The 21,823-nt window shown below is 40.7% G+C and overlaps 1 protein-coding gene across 1 annotated transcript in view; it reads left to right on the top strand.

Moving 5' to 3' along the window:
* ZMIZ1 (zinc finger MIZ-type containing 1) overlaps positions 1–21,823 on the top strand; it is a 159,031-nt gene that overhangs the window by 130,947 nt on the left and 6,261 nt on the right. The window contains exons 9-18 of the mRNA XM_059821143.1: positions 1,700–1,882; positions 4,166–4,340; positions 5,674–5,815; positions 9,156–9,366; positions 10,578–10,683; positions 11,238–11,398; positions 11,712–11,779; positions 13,648–13,716; positions 14,238–14,485; positions 17,524–17,687. Coding sequence (XP_059677126.1) covers positions 1,700–1,882; positions 4,166–4,340; positions 5,674–5,815; positions 9,156–9,366; positions 10,578–10,683; positions 11,238–11,398; positions 11,712–11,779; positions 13,648–13,716; positions 14,238–14,485; positions 17,524–17,687 — 1,527 coding nt within the window. The remainder of the gene's footprint in view (positions 1–1,699; positions 1,883–4,165; positions 4,341–5,673; positions 5,816–9,155; positions 9,367–10,577; positions 10,684–11,237; positions 11,399–11,711; positions 11,780–13,647; positions 13,717–14,237; positions 14,486–17,523; positions 17,688–21,823) is intronic.

The following is a 21,823-nucleotide window of genomic DNA, read 5'->3' as shown; positions in this document are numbered from 1 at the left end:
GTATAAACACCAATAGTAATAACATTTATTTTAAAGACCAGTTGCTTTCCAGACTTCTTGGGGCTTGATTTTCATAGGCACTGAGGTGAATATAAATCATGTTGAACTCAAATCCCTCTGTGTCAGCATTTATCTAATGTAAGTTTATTTGGAATGTGGTATTTCTGTCTAAGTTCCCATGCTGTTATATGAGATCCGAGTGGCTTTGTAGACAAAATTACATTGCCATTGACTTGTGTTATGACCTTGGGTAAAATGCTTCGGGTCAAAATTTTAAAGAAATTCAGTCAGCCAAAGTTGTAGACAGACAAGCTTTGGGATTTTTAAAAAGCACCAATGCATTTTTCTGTTCAAATTGGTGTGAATGGGGCAGTAGATGCTTTTGAGAATCTCACCAACTCTCTCTCAGGATCTATATGCACCTAAATGCCTTTACAAATCTAGTGTCCAGTTACTAGCTTCAGAGGTAATTTCCTGGTAGAATTCTGTATTAAACTAGACTACAACAACAGCTATAACTCCAGGTGTGTAGAGCTTTGAATATTATGATACTGCCCTGACTATAATAATGGTAGTAAGAGTTTATAGAAAACGTACAGCAAAGAGTGTCTTGGTATGCTGAAAATATAGCAAATATTTATTATGAGCTGCATTTTTTCCATGATCAGCAAACTCTTTTTTTTTTTTTTTTATATAAAAAAATCAAACAAAAAAAGTTATGTGCCTTTGCAGGAGTTCCTTCTCTGGGAAGGCTTTTCACTCTGTAAATACTGCCACTTTACAATTAAGAAAACACAGAATGTGACTCGTTCAGATAATTTTTATCTTCAGATTTCCTATTTTAAGGAAGACTGTAAATCCCTTTTTGCTGCTTCAGAAGCAGGTTTTTCATTGTAAGTGAATATGATCATGTTCCCAAGAAGTCAATGCTGAACAGTGCCCTAAATGTTACATGCTTGTTGGTCTGGAATTCTGCAGATCCCATAGATGCTATTTGCTTGGTTTTTGAAAGCTTCATTTATGGAAACTTCTTATTAATCAGTTAATTTTTCAAACTGACATTTTATTACATTTGAAGTTCCAGTTTTCATGACTTTGATTCCAAAACTGCAGCACAGTACCAGCTAGCACTAGCAAGGTGTTTATGACTAGTAATAGCTTCTATTTAGTTGTTAGGGTATTGCTAAACACTCTAGCACAGGGCCAGCATAGCAATTGTGTTGGGAAGACAGACATGGGCAGCACAGCTTCTATTGTCTGCCCATTCCAGGGTTATATTTTTTTATGTTACTTTTTATGTCTTTCATTCTCGATCTGGAAAAGGAGCCCCAGGGATGGGGCTGGTAGCACTTGCAAAAACACAGAGATTTTGTGAACATTGCATCTAGTTGTAATTCTGGTTTCTTCAAACACGGTGCCCTTTGACATCGCTGCAAGGCTGAGTGTATGTGTGTGTTAAGGTACCTGGTTATTCTTATCCCACTTTGGTTTGCGGGACTTTTATGCTTTTGAGTGAGTATTCACCTCCAGCCATCAAAGTCCTGGTTTAGGCATGCCCGGCACCAAGTTGAGGAGTATTCACCTGGAGGGTTTTGTTGTTTGTTTTGATTCCGCTATTGAATGTATGCTAATAATCAATTCAAGACAGCTGTTTGCATGAAACAGATCTTTGTCTTCTTTCATCTCTGTCATGAAATAGCCAAATTATGGAAACCAGCAGTATGGACCAAATAGCCAGTTTCCAAACCAGCCTGGTCAGTACCCCGCTCCCAACCCTCCAAGACCCCTTACGTCTCCCAACTATCCTGGACAGAGGATGCCAAGCCAGCAAAACACAGGACAGTACCCTCCTCCAACAGTCAACATGGGGCAGTATTACAAGGTAAGAATTTTTAGATTATCTTGTTGCGTTCTGGTAGACATTTATGAATGAAGTCACATTGATGACTTCATAAGTACTGCTTTTACGCAATTGAAGGAAAGAGAGAAAAAAGCACAGTGTTTTTACTAATGTTTTGGACATCACAGAATCAAGTCCATCAGCCAAGTTGCACTGTAACTTCAGAGCAGTTCATAAAGAAAATTGAATGTTACTGCAGCTCATTACAGGCTTTTACAAGGAAATGTTGGTTTTGCGTGTAAAAAGAAGTACCTAATGGGATTCAGGTGTAATATTTTCACCTATTCATGGCACCCTGCAAGAATACAACTTTGGAAATTTGTAATAAACAAGTTCCACATTGCAGCATCCCAATTTAAGACCTACAGTGGTCGCTGTTGGATTAAGCTAGCCCAGACTTAAAAGCTGTTACAGCTCTAGAATTCATCTTTGAACTGAAGCTTGCGTGACTTTCTCCGACCTCTCCCTCCTCTTTTCGCCTTCTTTTCCCTCTGTGCTGCTTGTTTTGGGCAAGAAATAGAATTGTTAAAATGTTGCCTAAAACCTGTTTTATGGATACATCTTGAGCATTTAGTATTACCCAAACTGAGTTCGTACTGAGGGCCTGCTGAGGTTTGATGTCTTTGAAGTGCGCGCAAAAGTGATCTTTTGCACACAGGTTGTCCAGTGAGTATGAAAATGGGGAGGACCATCAATGGTCTGACCTACTCTTAAAGCATTAGCTGTTGAAGTCCCTGGACTACATTCTGATTTTGAATGTAGGCTGAAAGAATCCAAGATGCACATTGGTCTTGAACTGGAATTGTTCTGGTGTGATTCACACAGAAAACACCATTGAAAAAAGAGGAAGAAAAAATCCTTTGCTATAGAGCATCTGTTCTACGTGCAACCAAGCTGTCCACTGTGGTACCCGAAGGAATGCCTGTTGCATCGTGGAAGCTTTTGCAGTACACTGCCAGGAAGAATACAAGGAGGAGACAGATCCTCAACTACTGTAATTCCAGTGCAGTCGCTTATGCTAAAATAACAGCAGAAGATCTCTGTGAAGTTTTTAAGTGACAGATTTTTTAATACATTTTACATGTGTTTATTTTAGATGGGGTTTAAGTTTTTTGTTTACAGGATAGTTCTAACAGGGAATCTGTCGTCTTTCCAATGCATCCCCTATTTTGTATTCAAATATCAACCATTCTAGAAACAGAAAATAAGAGACCTTGTTAAGAAGGGAGATTATCCTGGCTGGGGGAAAAATTCCAGCTTGCCACAGACAGGACCTGAACCTTTATATTGTAGTGATTGTGGGGACAGTAACTGTATGTGAAGAAAGAAAGAAAGAAAAGATGGTTGGAAATGTAAGTGCTTAACGTTTCAGAATGCAGCTCTCATGTACTTTAGAGTATCCTAGGCTAGCAGTGCAGAATCAGATCTGAAGTCCTGATACTTTGGCTGTCTGTAAAGATTTTCATCTTCTGACACTCTCATGTGTATGTGCTTATGGTACACGAGCTATTACAAGAGACTGCCATGCAACTGCAGTTTTGTTTAATGTCAGGTTCCTTTGCGTCATTGTTACTAGTTTATTCTGTTAACTGCAACCATCCCCTTAATTACAAGAAACAAAACCAATGGTGTTTTAATACTATAGCTACTATTTATACTTAACTATCCTTTTTCTCTTAGTTTGTCTTATTCAGCAGCAAACTAAGAACAGAATCAAATTGTAGGTACACAGAATAAAAGACGTCCCCTGACCCCCAGAGCTTTCATTCTGAGCAGATGAGTTGGACAGGGCTGGAAGAAAGGATAGATGGAAGTAAAAGGGGGACAGACATTCTAATTGTGTGTCTTTGGATTTTGTTTTTCATGTAGGCTTTTGTGCACTGGGGCTATTTTGGGAGGAAGCCAAAGAGATACAAAGGGCTGGGTGGGTTGGGGTGGTGTGGAAAAAATGAAGCGAATGGCTGGTTGGTTTTGGAAAGAGAGCATTCAGAGGAACGCAGTAAGCCTCTTGGCAGCCTTGCTTGTATCTGGTCATTGCCTGAATTAAGCCGGTTGGTCTGCTGGTTTCAGTTCCTGCTTTGCTCTCCTAGTCTGCCTCTTCCCCGAAGGCCTCATGAGATGTCCTGTGGTTTCTTGTCCTTCCGGAGACAGAGGGCCCTCCCTACCTTGTTTGTATTCTTTGGTATTTGATAGCAGTACAGTTCACAAGGCTTATTATTCTTATTTTCAGACTGCAATAACAATGCGATGTTATTTATTTTCTAGCCATCAAGGCCTGTACCTGTGGCAAATTACCCTCATTCACCTGTTCCAGGAAATCCTACGCCACCTATGACTCCAGGGAGCAATATTCCTCCATACCTGTCACCTAACCAGGATGTCAAACCACCATTCCCACCTGACATTAAACCAAATATCAATGCTTTACCACCACCTCCAAGTGAGTAGCAAACAGAATGCCCCCACAGTCATTTATTATCCCTCTGTTCTCTGCCACATACATTTCAGAGTCTGAAAACTAGCTCTGATTGCTGCTCTGGGAGAGGCTTGGATTGCTAAGTTGTGATAGGTGCCATGCACAGTGCAGGCTCACTAGAGCCAGTGGACGGAAAAGAGAAAGATTGCTATCCCCTCCTAAAAGAGAGTATCAGAAAAGTTCTTCCAGGTTAAACATGTAAGGATTTTACTCCTGAAGTATTCCTTTGATACGCTTCCTGAGGATAAAACAGTTGATTTTGGGTTGCATTATGTGTGCTTGGTAAGCTTGTTTATTGTATGAACTTTCATTGTGGTCTGTTTTGTTCAAGGGCAAAACCATTTATTGAACATCACTGCAGAACAGCGTAAAATGTGAATATTTATAGCAGTTTCTCTGTTGTCATCCATACAGGCTTCTTAAGAATATTCAGCACTATGCCAAAAATTGATATATATTCCTTTCAAAGCCACTCAACATCACAGCTACATTTGGCTGCGAACAGAGCAGGAATACCAAGATCTCTCTGGCTGTATACTAGCACAAGATATTTGAGGTTTTGAAGTGACTGATGAACAGTAGGAGATATCATTTACTAGGGAACTGGGAAAACCTTTACGTTTTCTGTAAAATAACTGCTGCTGCATTAGCACACTTTGCAACTGGTGTTTGGAATTCAGGGTAGCTGAAAAATTAAGCAGAAGAAGGTGGCCTGCAGTATTGGGCAAAACCACAGCATTTAAAGACATTTGGACTTCATAGGTTAGCTGTAAGTTACCACATAACCTTGTTTTATGAGATCAGATGGTAATTGAATACCAATGTCTTTGGTCATTGGATAGTTTCAGCTGATGAAACTGTTGGAACTGATTGGGTAATGGTAATCCCAGTTCAAAGCAGGGAAAATAAGCATTATCACAGTTTGCCATAATTAAGAGATTTGTTGTCAGTCTTCTGCCAACAGAGTAATTCTGGACACAGAACCTATCCAGTAATAAAAACCAGGAATTCTTGCCATGCCTGGTTTCTGTTTGTGGCCGGAATGTTAAAGTCCTCATGTTAAGTGTGGGAGAATAGAAGACTTTTGTTTGCCATCGCTATCAGTTTGAGCCCTGTCACTTTTATTAGTTAGGTGATGTAGTTGTGATTTTCTTTTTTGTGTGTATGAACCTGCTAAGTTAGACCCAGTAGCAGATCGCTGTGCCATTTGTTACTATTCTGTATAAATATACACATTATTATTGCACTGCAGATGCTAAAGGGAAAGTTCACGCTTTCTCTCCCTCTTCGATCCCAGCCAACCACAATGATGAGCTGCGTCTGACGTTTCCCGTGAGAGATGGTGTTGTACTGGAGCCCTTCCGGCTGGAACACAACCTGGCAGTCAGTAACCATGTCTTTCACTTACGGCCAACTGTTCATCAGACGCTGATGTGGAGGTAAGCTCAGCCTTGCTGCGAGGAAGTCTTGGACCCAGTGATGGAGGAGTGGCAGGCCACATGAACTTCATATAGGTTTGCCATGAATTTCACTTTAAAAATTGTGGCCTAGGTAGAGAAAATGCCGTTTAAACTCACAGATACTCTCACCTGTCACTTTCCAGAGACAACATGTTCTAAAATGCTTCCTGATCTGTGTGGCATCTCCTTGCCAATAGCGTATGGCATACAGTGTTTGAAAAATCACTGCAACTGTTCCATCCTTTCTGCTCTGGCTGGAACGGGTGTGGGACGTGCACAACTGATACCAGTACAAACTTCCATTTGGGAGACTCTGAAGTCCTAGGCGCTTTGTGAAATGTTAGTTGCAGGAGTAACTATGCAGGGCTGTTACAGTTTATGCTTAAATTAAGTGCTGCATAGTAGCTGATAATGAAAAATAACACACTAATGAAGGACCTGATTCAGAGGCTTGGTAAAATCATTTGGAAAGACAAGTGCTTAAATTCTCCAAACTTTAGAAACTAACTTCCTAAATTCCCCCTCTCCTATGACTCCACAAGTAAGGACAGGTCAGAAATATTGAAGCATAGCTTTTGACATACAAAGGCTTCTGGTTTTCACTTACATTGAGTACTACTTCCCAGCACAGAGGAGTAGTTTTCCTAGGTGATACTTTTCTGCATTTAATGTAGATCCGCATAAGTGATTCCAGGTTATGTCCCGATTCCACCATGCTCATGGAAGGGCTTTAGATCAAATGACAGAGCCTTAATTTTTTTTGTTTGTATATTTGCAAATACCATGGAATAATTTTTTCTCCTCATTCTGTTTTTCTCAGAAAGCATCTCAGTGTTTATCCTGGCTGCTGATTACATTGTTTGAGCCTGTCTCTGTGCACTGTGAAGGCTGGTTAGTTGCTCAGGATCTTGTATGGAGGTTGTTTCACAGGTGTAGCAGCTGAGATGGTAAAATGCAGCATCTTAAGCACATTTTTCGTTATGCCTGCCTCACTTTCAGTTTCTTCCTGAGCCTGGACCACATACCCCCTGACCTTAGTGGGAGTGATAACTTACAGCTTCAGCTCTTTTCTCTTTGAGGATCTTCTTCCCATTCACTGGAATCCACTTGAGACTTCTATTCTCATGGTGTGGAGGGCGTAAGGTGGGCAGAGAGGTGGACTCGGTTCCCTGCCCCAGGACAGACTCTAGCTCTAAAGCTGAGGCTTGATGCGGGATGCCAGAGTCCTTGCTGCCGTGGTGCCTCCCTAGCCTGAGGTAGCCTGGGGGTTGGAAGGGAGAGAGATTGCAGGCAGACCACATCCAATAATTAACACCTAACTTTGAGGTCAGTTATTGCTTACTTGCATTTCATTATCGTGGAGTACTCGCAGCAGAGGGAGTTTTGGCAGTTATTTGCCAGTTCTTATTAATAAGTAATCACTACTGGGGATTGTGCTGGCTCATTCAGTAGATTTATAGTGCTGCACTGAGGCATGAGGCTGTTTCTTAATATCTGTTCTTTCTTTCTTCCTTAGCTCACCAAACACATAGCCTTTATTTAAACTTACTTTAATGAAGACTCATAGGTAAACTGTGTTCAGGTCTGCTGTTTTGAAAAGCTTGTTAATAGTGGGGAGAACGGATGGTCCTGTAATGAAGTCATTTCACATTTAACTCAGGGCTGGATGGATTCCAGAAAAATGAATTAGTCACATGTGTGGATGGATTTTGGTTTTATAGAGAATGGTGGAATCGAGCCAATTCTTAATATTTGTCTGCCAGTTAAAATATTCAGCAAAACTTCTCACATGTGCACACATAATGAATAGCAATGCAACTGTTTTTCTACTCGCTGGGAACTTTTCATGGTTACGAGAAGGCGAAAGGTTGAAGGCAGGGAAAATGTTGCCTTGAAGCTGGTTCAGTCTTGGCACTGCTTAGTTATTAATAGCATCCCATGGTGGAGACACTGCGTGCTAAGAACATGAGGATCTTCTGAGCTCTGTCACCACTCTGTGACGTTCAGCAGGCCTACTCAGAGTCCTCAGGAACGCACTTAATCTTCTTGGTTTTTATATCAGAAGTCCCGAGCCTTGCTTCCCTCTGGGTCTGCGTGACTGCAGTGTGTTCTTATGAAGTGAGAATCGCCAGTACATCTTGCAGAGAGAGCTTTCAAAAAATTGTTAATAAAATATTCAAAAAAAGCCTGGAAAGACTTAATATAGATGGATTATGTTGAAAGGTCAGGTAATTTGTATTCTATACCTTTCTTTTTAAAAAAAGTCATGTTTTTATCCAGTGCTAAATCTTGATGTTTTGAAATCCAGAAAAGACGATGTTAAGTCAGAATCGAAATCTCTGGTTTTGGATAAGCAAAATGGCAGTTAAGGTGATGGTCTCCTGAATGGTCTGTTCCTCATGGATCTTACAAAGATATCTTCCTTCAGGAAAGATGAAGAAATGACCACCTAGATTTTTAAGCGTAAAAGATAAACATTCAGCTGTCTTTTGCTGTCATGAACAGTAGAATCCTGACATTTCAGTTCAGGTCTTCATGTTCTTTTAGATTTCTTGTTCAGATTACTCATTCCTAACACAAGCTTAACATCCATGTATGAACCTGAAGTCATAGTCTCTACCCACTTAATTTGTGATTAACTTAATCTCAGCCTCTTCCTTTTTTGGAGGTGTTATAAAACTTATTTTTGAGAAGGTGAAGAGTGTGTGGAAGTTACTATTGGAGAGGTCGGTGGAATTCATGCTCTGAAGGAAGGTCTAAAGTGGTTAGATTTAATCCACAGCTGTGTTAATTTGGAATCACAGAAACGCAGAGGGTGAGATACAGGCATCATTTTATCTTAGTTGATTTACGTGTTCCAAAGCAGGATTAGCTGTACTTGTATTTTGTCTGACAAGCGTTCATTCAAATGCTCTTTTAAATGCTCTGAAGAAGTGAAGAATCTGCAGTCCTCCAGCACAACCCACTGCAGCGTGTCACTTTCTTGTTCTGAACTCTAAACACACAGGAAGGACCTACCCATTTTTCTTTCTGCAGGATCATTCCATAGTTTAGTTTTGCAAAGTGGTTTGAGGTGTTCCCTTGGAAAGTCCTTTTTAAGTGTAAAATACTAACAACTTTGTGTCATGCTTGCATCATTAATTCATCATGACTTGCTTCTGTTAAGGGCTTTTATGAAGGAAGTATGTTACATCCTTTACTGGCAATATTTCTAGAAAAATAATCTGATTGATAAAGAAAAGGCATTCCTAGAATCAAAATGACCTCCCTCTGCAATGTGAAAGCAAAGCTAAAGGAAGATTTATTGGTTATTGTACAGGTCTGACTTGGAATTACAGTTCAAGTGCTATCACCATGAAGACAGACAAATGAACACAAACTGGCCAGCTTCAGTCCAGGTCAGTGTTAATGCAACCCCACTTACCATCGAACGTGGCGACAACAAGACATCTCATAAACCTCTGCACCTAAAGCACGTCTGCCAGCCAGGAAGAAACACGATTCAAATTACAGTCACAGCATGTTGTTGTGTAAGTACACTGAGCTCACGGTTGTAGCTGCTGATGCTGACTTTGCTGTTCAGTACAGTTTGCAAATGTTGCCTTAGCTGAAAGAGCCTTACTCTCATATTTTCATATGCGTTTTTCTGGTAAGGTGCTTGTTTGATGATGTTGACACAGTTAGTGTGCTAATATGGAAATTTTTGCTGCTGAATTATTGCGGAATGTAGTGGTGTCCTTCCGATGTCTCTGAAAAGGCTTGTGGTCTAGGGGAGGAAGGGAGTTTGATCTCCTACCTGTTTAGCGTGTGCCTGTGTAACAAGGCAGATGAAGTGTATTAATGTAGAAGCAGATTATTGTGATGCAGGCTGTTGTCCGGTACTAACTTCATTTACTTAGGGTATGAAATTATGTTTGGTTTAACATGAGAACTTCAACACCATAATCATTGGTGGTGGGGATGATTTTTCAAATAGCTTTTCAGATGAAAAACTCATATTCTATGATGCAGTCTAGACCATGCAACTTTCCCCTTTCTCCTTTTCCATGCTTTAGTCACTCTCGGGGATGAGTACTATATTTTTAATGCAGACTGTTGCACACCTACAGTCTGAGCTTTTGACTGTTCTGTTGTCACTGACAAGAAAGCAAGCTGCTACCTCTCCCAAGGTCACAGTGTGAGGCACGTTGACAAGAAGCCATCCACCCATTTTGCTTTACTTCACGCTGATGTTTCTCTGCATAATGTCATTTATCTGTTGGCCAAGAGCGGGGGCAGCATCCTGTGAATCCACAACGAGCTCTGTGTTGGGGAAGATTCAGATGGTTCCCGACACATCAGTAGCAAATCGTTTTTGCGACTTCCAATGTAGTCTGAGGGCAGGCGGGTAGGCTAAACTGTGTCAAAAAATCCAGGGTTTTAAAAGTAAACCCTGGTGTCAGAGATGAATACATCAGCCCTGTGTATTCTGAATATTAAGGAGGGAGAAAATGCAGAAAATATTTGCTTTTTTTAAAGCCCTTGTATACATCATGCTCTTGGAGCACGGAACAACGTACTGCGCAGTGAGCAGAATATTCCTAAGGGAGCGCATGTGTGCAGCAGAGCAGAACCAGCTTTCGTATTTAAGCATCAGGCCTTTATGGAAGCCACGTGTCCAAGGGAAGAATGCAGCTCTGTTCAGCAGTGTATTTACCGTGTGTGTTTGGTTCTCTTGGTAACAAAATGCGTTTTCTTTCAGTCACACTTGTTCGTGTTGCAGTTAGTACACCGGCCATCAGTTCGCTCCGTACTTCAAGGTCTACTAAAGAAACGCCTCCTCCCAGCAGAACATTGTATCACTAAGAGTGAGTTTTCATTTTGTGTGGGTGATGACTTTCCAGAATTCCTATGTTCAGTTGTGATAAGCTATTTTCTACACAAGATTTACTTGCTTATTGAAAACCTTAAGCTGTGTTTGTCAGGAATTTGCAGAAAATCATGTGCGTAGATTAAATCCTCGGTATCCTCAAATGTTGAGGGCTATTTGGATGGGGGTAACAAAGTACCAAGGACACAAGCTTAGTTCCCAACGAGAACTCTCCCATTCCGGGAGAATCTCTCTGGTTTTTCCCCCATACGTGTTTTTGACTTACCTAAAAGCCCCATGTAGAAAGATTATTCATTTAGGGCTGCTTGAAGTCCTTGTATGGCACTTTATTTGGTTGAGGGTATAGCTGATACACACATGTGTGATGGTTTGTCTGTTCTGGAGAATGTTCTAAAATACACAGACTACACCTATGTGGATAAATTTTTCGTTAAATTGTCCCTTAAAGGTGTTGGTCTTTCCGATTTCTACATCAGAGTTTACAGTACACTTGTGTTTTCTCATACGTACACATTCCTTCTTCCTAAACAGTAAAGAGGAACTTCAGTAGCGTAGCAGCTTCGTCTGGTAACGCGACATTAAATGGGGAAGATGGAGTAGAGCAAACTGCTATTAAAGTGTCTCTGAAGTGTCCGATCACATTCCGGCGGATTCAGCTCCCAGCAAGGGGTCACGATTGCAAGCATGTACAAGTGAGTAGCTGCCAGTGGCCTGGCAGTATTCCCTCAGCCATGTGTTGTTGCAGTACCTTTAGCATGGTTAATGTATGAGAGAGACTAATGAAATGGGATTTCTTTGTGTCTATTGACCTAAGTAATTAACTCTCTCTCTATGTTTAACGTAGAGGGAAAAAGTAAGCTATTTGGTTTAGTTTTCAATGCTAGTAGGCTTTTTTTCATGGCAGTTTTACTTTTGTCCAACTGATTCAGTTAATACAGTATTTTCCCTTGATTTCCTCTTTTTTTTTCTTTTTTTTTTTCTTCTTTGTTTCTTTCTGATACCTAGTGCTTTGATCTGGAATCTTACTTGCAACTGAACTGTGAAAGAGGAACTTGGAGGTGTCCGGTATGCAAGTAAGTGCAACCATACTACATGAAATGCAGTTGTACACCATTTGACCAAATTCAGGTCGTATTTAAGGTCATGGAGGGGAGAAAAAGGAAGCGCTAGGAAATAAGGTGTATATATTACATTTACCTAATAGCATTAAGTCCAATAAGGAATTCTTGCGATATTTCATAAATTGAGGGAACACCCTGGATTATTAGAAATTTAAGAGCAGATAACAAGAGATATTTTCCTCACAAAATACATAATCTGTGAGCTCTCAGTACCGGCTATCAATGGGTTGTGTAGAGTTCAAAAGAAGCTCAAATTTTACATTGATAAGACAGATATCTACATAAACAAATGAACTGGGAGTTTGTCTTCCCATAGATTGTGAAGTGTAAGCAACTAGCAGACAACAGCATGGCATGACAAGAGAACAGAAAGTCTATTCTACAGTTACTTTTGTATAATTTTAATGTTGTAATGCCCAAATTACTGAACTTCAAATATGTAGATACTGAAGTGTTCAGCATCCAGCTGAGCATTAAGTAAGGATGCCAAATAACTGTCTCGGGTACTGTGCTTTGAGTCATATAGATATGCAGGTAATGGCAATGTTCAAGGAGAGGAGGAATTTTGGAGACTGCAACATTTCTCAGTAATTAGGTAGGAAATGAAGTTGGATCCTCCAAGCCCAAAGTCAACATCAAGTGCAAATTAAAGTGAGAGCAGAAAGCAGGAAGGACTCTAGTCCAGAATAAGGCTGATTTTAAAAAAGGTAAAAGATTTCAGAGCAGCAAAAGTTTGGAGTGATTGCTTAAAGGAAAAGAGGGATACCTTGGCATACTTTCAACCTTACGTTTTGACCAGAGAGCTAGTATGCTGCAGAAGAAATGGAATAAAAAGCTTTGAAGCAGCTACAGACTGCCCATTCTTAGGTTTAACTGGGCAGAAAGAATTGCAGAATGTCTGCAGGCCAGTTCAGTGTCTGTAACCTACTGTGCTCAGTCCATAGCGTTACGAGTTTGCTCCAGCCTCAGCTGAGGAGCCAGGGCTCTTTAGCTCAAGCAGCTGTAGCTGTAGCAGCTTGTACTTTATCTCTGCCAGTCTCCAGTTCAATCCCTGCTGCGCCAGCCAATGTTAGGTATAAACAGGAGTGGAGATTGTCCATTCTGTCTGCTTCTGTGGACATTGCAGGCTTGAGATGAGCTTGTTTCGATGATTATCCATGATTGATATGTATCCTAAAGTGCAGGTGTGTTCTCTGAACTATCTGAATCTTTCCTATCTTCTAAGTTCAGCTAAGAGTATCACAAGAATTGGATGTCTTGCTTCTTAATTTATGTACTCATACATCCAGGCCAAAATTTTTGTTCTGTTTTTCTGAGTATGACCGCCTGCATTCAGATCTAAGTTCCTACTTAACTAAATAATGTCCGTTTTTGTTTTGTTCTGTCCCCATCTGTGCTGATCTTAAGTAAAATAGCTATAATACATAGTTACTTTGAAGCCATATTCCTGTGTAGCTCAAAAAAAAGAAAGATCCAATTCGAAAAAAAATAGTGCTAGCTGATGTTCACAGGAGAGATCTGCTATGTTTGGAAAGCCTTTAAATTCACAATATACTTCACTAAAAAAATTATTTAAAGGATATGAACAGCTTGTGGACACACACAAGTAGATGTATCCTTATCTCATTTATTTGATGTAGAATATTATTATCCTGGTAATACAGATGTAGAACTAAAACTGTTTTCCCCCAAATAATTCCTAAATTATGTGTTACAGATAGTAAGTTGGTGGATCCCAGCCTTACCCTTCTTCCATCCTTCTTTTACATGTGTGTAGCAGATATTCTAACATGAGGTTTGGGTCTTTTCTTCCTTTCTAGTAAAACTGCTCTGCTGGAGGGCTTGGAGGTTGACCAGTATATGTGGGGTATTCTGAACGCTATACAAAAGTAAGTGAACTTACTCTTTTCCGATATCCAAGACCAAGCAACTAGGAGATATGTTAATGAGTACTGAGATAGTCATGCCAAAGTAGGTCTTAGTGATTGAACTTGAATATTCTATTTCATGGCTCCTTGGTGGAGCTAGTGATACAGTGAATCAGTTTCCATCTACTTAATAGATCTTGTTTGGGTTATCTCTTGATGGCAGCCTCAGCAATGAAGCAGAGGGAAGAGTGAGAATGGAGGATTAAACGCTTTCTCATATTTACAAGTAGTCCCTCTGATTCATATGTGGCAGACCACATAGATATGTTTGGATTTCGTTGTGTGGATAAACACAGAAATGTGTTCTCACAGTTGCCTTTTTTAAAACTTGCTTTCGGCACACGCTTGAGGAGTGAAAGGTTGTATTGTACTCGAGCATTTCAGAACATTTGCTACCATGCTGGTTCTTATGGAAACTTCAGCAGAACTGATCAAAAAAAATAAATCAATTAATGAGCTAAAATTTTCACATTATTTTACAGCTCAGAGTTTGAAGAAGTTACCATTGATCCAACTTGCAGTTGGAGGCCGGTCCCTATAAAGTCAGATATTCACATCAAAGATGACCCAGATGGCATTCCCTCAAAAAGATTTAAGACCATGAGTCCAAGCCAGATGATCATGCCAAATGTGATGGAGATGATTGCAGCTTTGGGTCCTGGCCCGTCACCTTACCCATCCCTACCCCCTCCTCCAGGAGGCAACAACTCCACTGAATATGGTAACCAAGGTTAGTTTTACAGCTTTGTGCACCCAGGTGGTCACTCTAGAAGTCAGTGGTTCAGTCAGCTTTGTGATTCAGGTATGTCAGTGCATCTTTTCAGAGAGATGTATAAGGAAAGCCAATTATATGGCTGCAATTCTGAAATTCTGCATCAGACTTTTCATTTAAGATTCATCTGTTTAGAAAAAAACATATTTTAGTAAGGAAATTTGGTGCTTGGCATATTTATTGCCATGCAGCCCTCCCTGAATCAACAAACATTGTATGTTACCTTGTATATTCATGGCCTTCCTCATTTTTTCTGTCCATTTTCCTTCTGTTCCACTCTCATTCAAGTGAAGGCTCCTAGTGCTACAGAAGTTACAAAGTAGAGAACCTGACCCATTCACCCTGCTACTCAGGCCACTAAGTTTAACTTGTGGCCAGATGGGTGACATTTGGTAGGCCACCCAGAAAGTGGATGACTTTTAAAGAGCTTTTAACTGCTTTGCAAACACCTTTGCATTAGAAAATTATTTTTGAGTTCCTCTACCCATGTGCTGCCAGACTGAGAAACAGGGAACCAAATACAGGCAGTGGAGATATGTTTTCAAATGACTGGTATATTGTGAATAACTCAGTTACAGTGACAATTCTGAAAATATGAAACCAGAGACTGCTTCTTTTGCAAGTAATATGATGACTCAGTTCAGCTCTGGGAAAAGACCAACTGTTCACACCATCAGAATCCCCAAATTGATTACAAGGTGATACATGTGCTTTTTGCAGGCATTTGAAGAAAAATATAGATTGGGTGCAAAATATGGTTAATTTGCTCCAATGACTGCAAAACTGATGACAGATGATAAAACTTTTTAGGTTTTCAAACAGATGAATGATTACTATAACAAAGCCAAGAGCACTGAATCACAAATTTTTCAGTCGTTTAGTAGGAGTGAAGTACAGTCAGAGCGTGAGAACAGAGCCATCTATTCTTCATCATCTTTCTAGCTCATAATCAAGAATGGACAGAGTAGTCACATAAAGTGGGGTTTAGGGTTTGTGTAATGATTGCTGCCTAGACTGTTATTTCCCTGCCTTCCCCTGTGGATCCTGTAGCAGAGGTAGTCATTGCTTCTCAGAGCCCTGACTCATCGATGGCAGGTGAAACCCATGCCCCTCCTATTTCCCCTGCAATAGGCATAACAATGCAGAGCACCAGATTATCCTAAATGTCTTTATAGGTCTGTCCCTCAGCATGGGCCACAACTCTTGCCACAGAGGAGGGCGTGCTGCTGCATGGCTGTAACTCCCTGGGCATACTGCTTTGCATCTTCGTTCTCCATCAATATGTGCACTGAAACTTAGTGTTTAGAATTAGATAATGTCCTCCGATGAACAGTACTCTAGAGCAAAGTAGTAGTAGTATTACTACTGTGGTTTATGTTTGTTTATTTGGGTTTGACAGTAAGCATACTGAAGTTTAATTTGCAAATATAACAAGTACTCAGTAATGCAAGACCTTATTCCAGCTCCTTGCTATTAAATCTTTCCCGAGAAGCAAGGCAAGACTAGCTATATTCTGAGACTCATCCAGTTTGCAGATTAACAAAATGAGAATTAGTAAGGCTCTGCAGTATTTACATGATGGATCAAAGTCCTGACTTTTTTGAGAAATACTCTTGCATGGCTAATGACTTCTATTCCTCTGAGATTAAACTTCTGCTTGTGAAGCTGTGCTAAAAAGCAAATGATGCAGCTACTTCAGTTTGTCAAACTCCCTTCTTGACTTCAACATTTAAAGCTGCTGTACTTCAGCTGATGAACTGCAGGCTCTCTCTGCAAGCTCCAAAGCTATGCTATTATTTCAGAGCTCAGTATCATCCAATTCAGTTGCTTATATGAAGTAGCTGAGTGGCTTTAGTTCAGTTTTTGCTGTTCATAGCAAATAAGCCACCAGAGTTGGTATCTCTGTTGGAAGTGTTAACAGAGGGATCTGGACAGAAAAAAATACGGAGAGTAAAATCCCTGTATTGGGATACATGCTTGTTTTAGAATTCAAGTGAAGATCGCTGTGCTGAGGTGGGACGGATCAAAACATACCAACAGTGGTCATACAGTACTTGTCTCACAGATCAGCAGGGGACTCCAGGCTTGTTGCTAGATGGTAGATGTGTGTGGGTAAATCCAGATCATTTATTTGGAATTGGTGTGAAATTTTGGTGCTTTGGAGAACATTGCTTCAGACTGAAGTTAGGTGGATTTCATAAATTCACTAGTTTTTCATGACGAGCGTGCATATCCACATGCTGAAACACAGGCTACAGGCAGCCAGTTTGTAACTCTGAAAATGAGAAGAATAGATCCAAGAGGGGAAAAATGATGTTGTATTTGCAGACAGTCAAATGAATTTTATTAGGTTTTGTGGGAGCAAGGAAAATTGCATCACAAACCCTAATTAGACATGAAGGCCTCTTTTGTGCTATCTTAATGGAAGTTCCCTGTTTATACTGCAGATGAAGAGGTAAAATAGATGCTGTGCTATGAACAGGTCCTGTGACATCTTCCTGGTACAGTTCTGTCAATTAGCTTCATCAGAAACTGAAGCAGTGCTACAATCTTACTGAGTGCCTGGAAGCATAGACATAAATAACACAGATGTCCTATAAATAATTTTGGACTTGGGCAGTCAGCCTCAGTTGCACTGAGATGCTTCCAGCTGCAAATATTCCCTAGAATTTAATATCCCTTTCACTTCTCGACTTGGTTAAGTTTATGTGGTGACTTGACAGTAGTGTTTCAAAATGTCAGCAGTTTTCAATTAGTTACAACATGTACATGAATTATTTCAGCAGCCAGTATTTGAAAGCTGAGTGCCGTTTTTTCCTGCCTATTCCTCCAGCCCGCTCCAGCAGTGGGGAGCACAGTGTTGTCACATTCAGCGTTGCAGTTGCCCTGTGCTGTGCAGGGAGGATGCCATGCCACACAGCTTTTACAAGATACTCTGGGAGATCAATGTTGGGAAACAAATAATTCCTTTCGTATCACATCTGTTTCTGTTTTAGGCAACAGTTACCAAGGTCATGGCAATTTTGACTTCCCGCATGGCAATCCCGGTGGTACGTCTATGAATGACTTCATGCATGGACCACAGCTGTCACATCCCCCAGATATGCCGAGCAGCATGGCAGCTCTCGACAAACCTCTCAGCCACCCCATGCAGGAATCTGTAAGTAATGGTGCTGCGGATGTAGATTTTCCTTTGTTGGGGTAAGGAGCTCTCATCCAGCTAACAGACTTGCCTTGTGAACAGCTTTTACTTTTTGTGGATTCCTCACTTTGGAAGTTTGTGAAACGGAATAGTCCTGAGAAGTGCCAAAAATGACATTTTTAGTTTCTGGCCTTTTCGAGTTTTTGGAGAAGCATTTCTGAGCTTTTTGAATTGTCATTTAAGCTTGTTTATCTGAAAGAGACAACCTGGCTTGGTGTGCTTGCGTTAATCATTGTGCTTTGCTCTGACACGTGAAAAAAGCTAGACTTCATTCCCTAGGCCAGCAGGGTCTGTGAAGATCCACCTTCAGCAGACAGCTTGTTATAGCAAGACATTGACTGACAGTATCTTCCCTGGCTTTGTCCCTGAGGGCAAAATTTGCATCAAAGCATTTTGAAGGGGAATTCTACCCAAACAGCATGAAAGGCACCTTTAAGCTGTTGGGAATAGGACAAGCCTGTAGATTTCAAGGAGAGATGCTGCCACTGGTCTGAGAGTGTATCAATGGAATAGACTAAAAAATGGAGATTCCTCAGGTCTCCGATGGAGAGGCAGAACTGTGTGTTGGAAAAGCAGCTTGCTCAGAGCACTGAGTTTTATATACAAAACTTTATATATCTCCAGAAAATGCAGTACTGCAGCAGCTAGGTGATAGAAAAGCTACCAGCAGCATTTAGCTCTTAGGCATGGTAGTCATCTATTTTAACTCGGGGTGGGGGGGGGGGGCGGGGGGCGGGAGTGTGGTGGTGGTGGTGGTGTGTACATCCTTTTATATTCATTTAAGTTACAGGGCAGGGGCCTTATAGTGTGCTGTTACTGCACAGGAAGGATGTTTAACTTGACAAGTCATCTGTGCCATGTCTTTAGTGAATACTAGAAAGTACAATTTTAGAGTGTAATGAGGAAATGTGGTAGCAGATGCTCAGAAAAAGCCTACTCAGTCAATGTCTCCTCTAGCTGGCAGTGGGTTTTCCAAGGAGGATGGTGAGAAATAGGAAGGGAGTGGAGAGTGAGTTCTTAGTATAGCTTGGAGAGAGGCCAAGTAACAAGACTGTCTGCAAAGGAAGAGTCCAGAAACCATAATGACTTTACCACTTTAAAGGCTAATAAAGGACAGGACAAACATGCTGTAAACTTCATTTTACATTGGCAAATTCCACATACCCAGCTTAAAGAGCATTCTGAATTATCTGCATCAGAACCAACTGTACAGTATTAGAGAATAGTAGTGACGGGAAGTAGTACCAACCTGAACCACTCACAGCTGCTTTCCTTTGAATCAAAGCCACAGGGAATTATTCTTTGCCTCCTGACACCTACCTCTTGACTTTGTCAGTTAACTGCTATACCTTTGCTATAGTAGTTGCCCCAGTGAAATTTCTGAAGTGGTAGGATATAAAGTGGTTGAATATGAAAGTGAAGAATTTGTGGCTTTCTGAAAATGGGACTTCTTACAGATGACAGCAAAGGTGAAAGTTGCTCGAGGCTATGCATGTTCCAGAGCTGTAAGAGGGTATTTGGGCATATGTTAATAGATTTTTGGTTCTGTGGGCCAGTCTGTACCAAATCTGATACTTGCTTGTGATGATCACTGGCAATTAAAGTAAACTTTTGCCTCACTTCTCCCTCATCTATCATGATATGCAAGCTATACTGTTTGGGAACGGGAAGCGGCACTAAAGCAGGTTCCACCTAGTTTATGTCAATGGCTGATTTTGTCTAATGAGGATCAGTTTTCAGGTCTGTTAGCACAAGGGAATTAGGCTGACCTTGTCAATGTGGCCATGCAGTCTTTAGGCCACATTTGAGGACTGTTGGTGCTCCCGCACAGTTTTTTCAGTATTATAAAGTCTCTGCTTTCCTCTTTCTCTCTTTTTCTTCTTGTTCCTTTCTTCTCTCTCAAAAATGAACTGTTTGTCTGTAGCAGACACTCAGGAAAGGCAGCTTTAAAATTACTGCTTTTAGAGAAATGCATGCCATTAACACGTTCCTAAATTGTGTAACTGAATGTCTTTGGACAGACATCTCTGCACGAAAATAACTATAAATCACATTGCGTAATTGAACTAAGGTTTTAAGATGTTGCCTGTGCTCTTGTCTGGCTTTCTGTCTTTCCTTTTTACACATTTAAGGTGTATTTTGTTTTCCTCTACTATTCACTTTGACCATTTCATGTTTACAAGGTGAGTCAGGATCAGATGTTTGGTCCGTTTAGACCCAAGCTGAATGCTGATGAGGAAGGTTCCTAATTTTCCTATTATGAAGATTTATGTGGTGGCCCTTATATAATGGTAGGCAGAGAAAGTTGGCCCCTCCAGACATACTCCATAGGTCACTCTAGGAAATGCAGATGTGTTTTCCCAGTGTAGGTGGGGCTGGGTAACCAGGGCTGGATCATCGGAACTACCTTCTATCAACACCGCTGTTCCACTCCTGTGGAACAAGAAAAAATCAAGACCTGAGAGGTGGCTAGAAGTAATAACTCTTCCCCAGCGTAAAGTGTTGTGAAAACTATAGAACAGATGCTTCTATGTCAGGGCAAGATTGCTACAAAATAGCTGCCGCAATCGCATCATGTTTGTTTTGAGAAATTGTAAACAGGTTTTAGACAAAAGGTGAATTCAGAGTTACCTCTAGCTTAGTGCTTATTGCAGACAGTGTAAGGAGCGGTACATGACTGAGCAATGGCTGATCACGCCATAGTTTCATATACACAGTGAGTGGTGCCACTGTTAAAAGTCATCGCTCTTGCTTCTATTTTCAGTTTTCCTCTCTCTCACACCAGTCCAAGTGTTATTGCAGCCATGAAGTGATCTGGGGCCGGGTACTGATGTGATTGAAAACTAACTCGGGGGAGGGGGGGAGTTTAGCTTTGATCCATGTCAGTTCCCCAGTTGAGTGCGCTGCGTGTCTGCGAGGATGGGAAGAGTGGCTGAGAACAGCAGCAGGGCAGGATGGCATCTTTCAGTGGTTCTGCCAGCTAACCCAGCAAAAGAGTTGGTAAAACTATGACCCCAATAATGGAGAGAGATATAAACCATCAACTTAACCTGCAGATCTTTATTTCACTATCAATTTTCTCCTGAGATGAAAGGAATATTATTCTGCAGCTGGCAGGTCCCGTTGCTCTACAGCTATGCATCTCAGCACTCCTAGAGGTCACTGTTGGGCTCATAAAGAGTTGTGTTGTTTTGTGCTATTAAGCTGAAGATGTAGTTGTGTCTGCTATAAGCTTTTCTTTTATCGATTGTAAATGTTTTAAGAGTGCCAAAGTTTACACTCCTGGAAACAACTCTGGAATTACCTTGCTATGTAAGCAAAGGCAACTTTGTTAGATTCCATGTTTGTAGTGTGGGTTAGTGTTGTTAAAATAAAATGATGGGAGTTGCAGACCCAAGCTGAACATACACAAAGTGTATTGCTTAGAATGTTTTTGCACCACGGCAAACTTATCATTAGTTAGCTGAATGCAAATAGAAAAATGTTGAAGTCCTGAGCATTTTGCTTTCTCCCAAGTAGGCTGCTGGAGTCTGTGGCCTAAGTCAGATGGATTTTGAACCTGCAGCGGCTGTTTAATATCATGGTGGCCTTACAATCTGACAGTGAACAATTACTCCCTATCCAATAGTTATCTCAGGGCCCAAGATACTGCCTTATCAACTAAATATTTATATACAAAATGCTTTCATATATAAACATAATTGAGAATTTCTAACCTGTTTATTTGTTTTGAAATATGTCTGAGAACATATGAATGCCTCTTGGTTTAAATAATTATTGATATAAACATACCAGTATGACTCTTGCTTTGTGCATTCAGGAATAAATTTAAGAGACTGTTCAAGATAATCCTGTTTGGTTTTGGGTTTTTTCCAGAACCTGCTTTCCCACTTTAGCAACACTGTCTTAAATTGCTTTTTACTTTTTGTTATTATTAAGCTTTCTTAATTTCCACACTTTCTGTTGCACGAGTCCTCAGTGAATGAAGAAGGAGACAGTACTATTTGGATAGACATCTACTTTCACTTGGACTTTTGCAAAGTTTTCAGGCTGTAGATTCATTTTCATTAAGGTGTGGTCTGTGGGCAGATTTT

This window comes from Gavia stellata, chromosome 9 (genome assembly GCF_030936135.1).
Source record: "Gavia stellata isolate bGavSte3 chromosome 9, bGavSte3.hap2, whole genome shotgun sequence".
Taxonomy (NCBI): Eukaryota; Metazoa; Chordata; class Aves; order Gaviiformes; family Gaviidae; genus Gavia; species Gavia stellata.
Note: the sequence above shows the minus strand (reverse complement) of the source record. Positions and strands in the feature narration are given on the sequence as shown.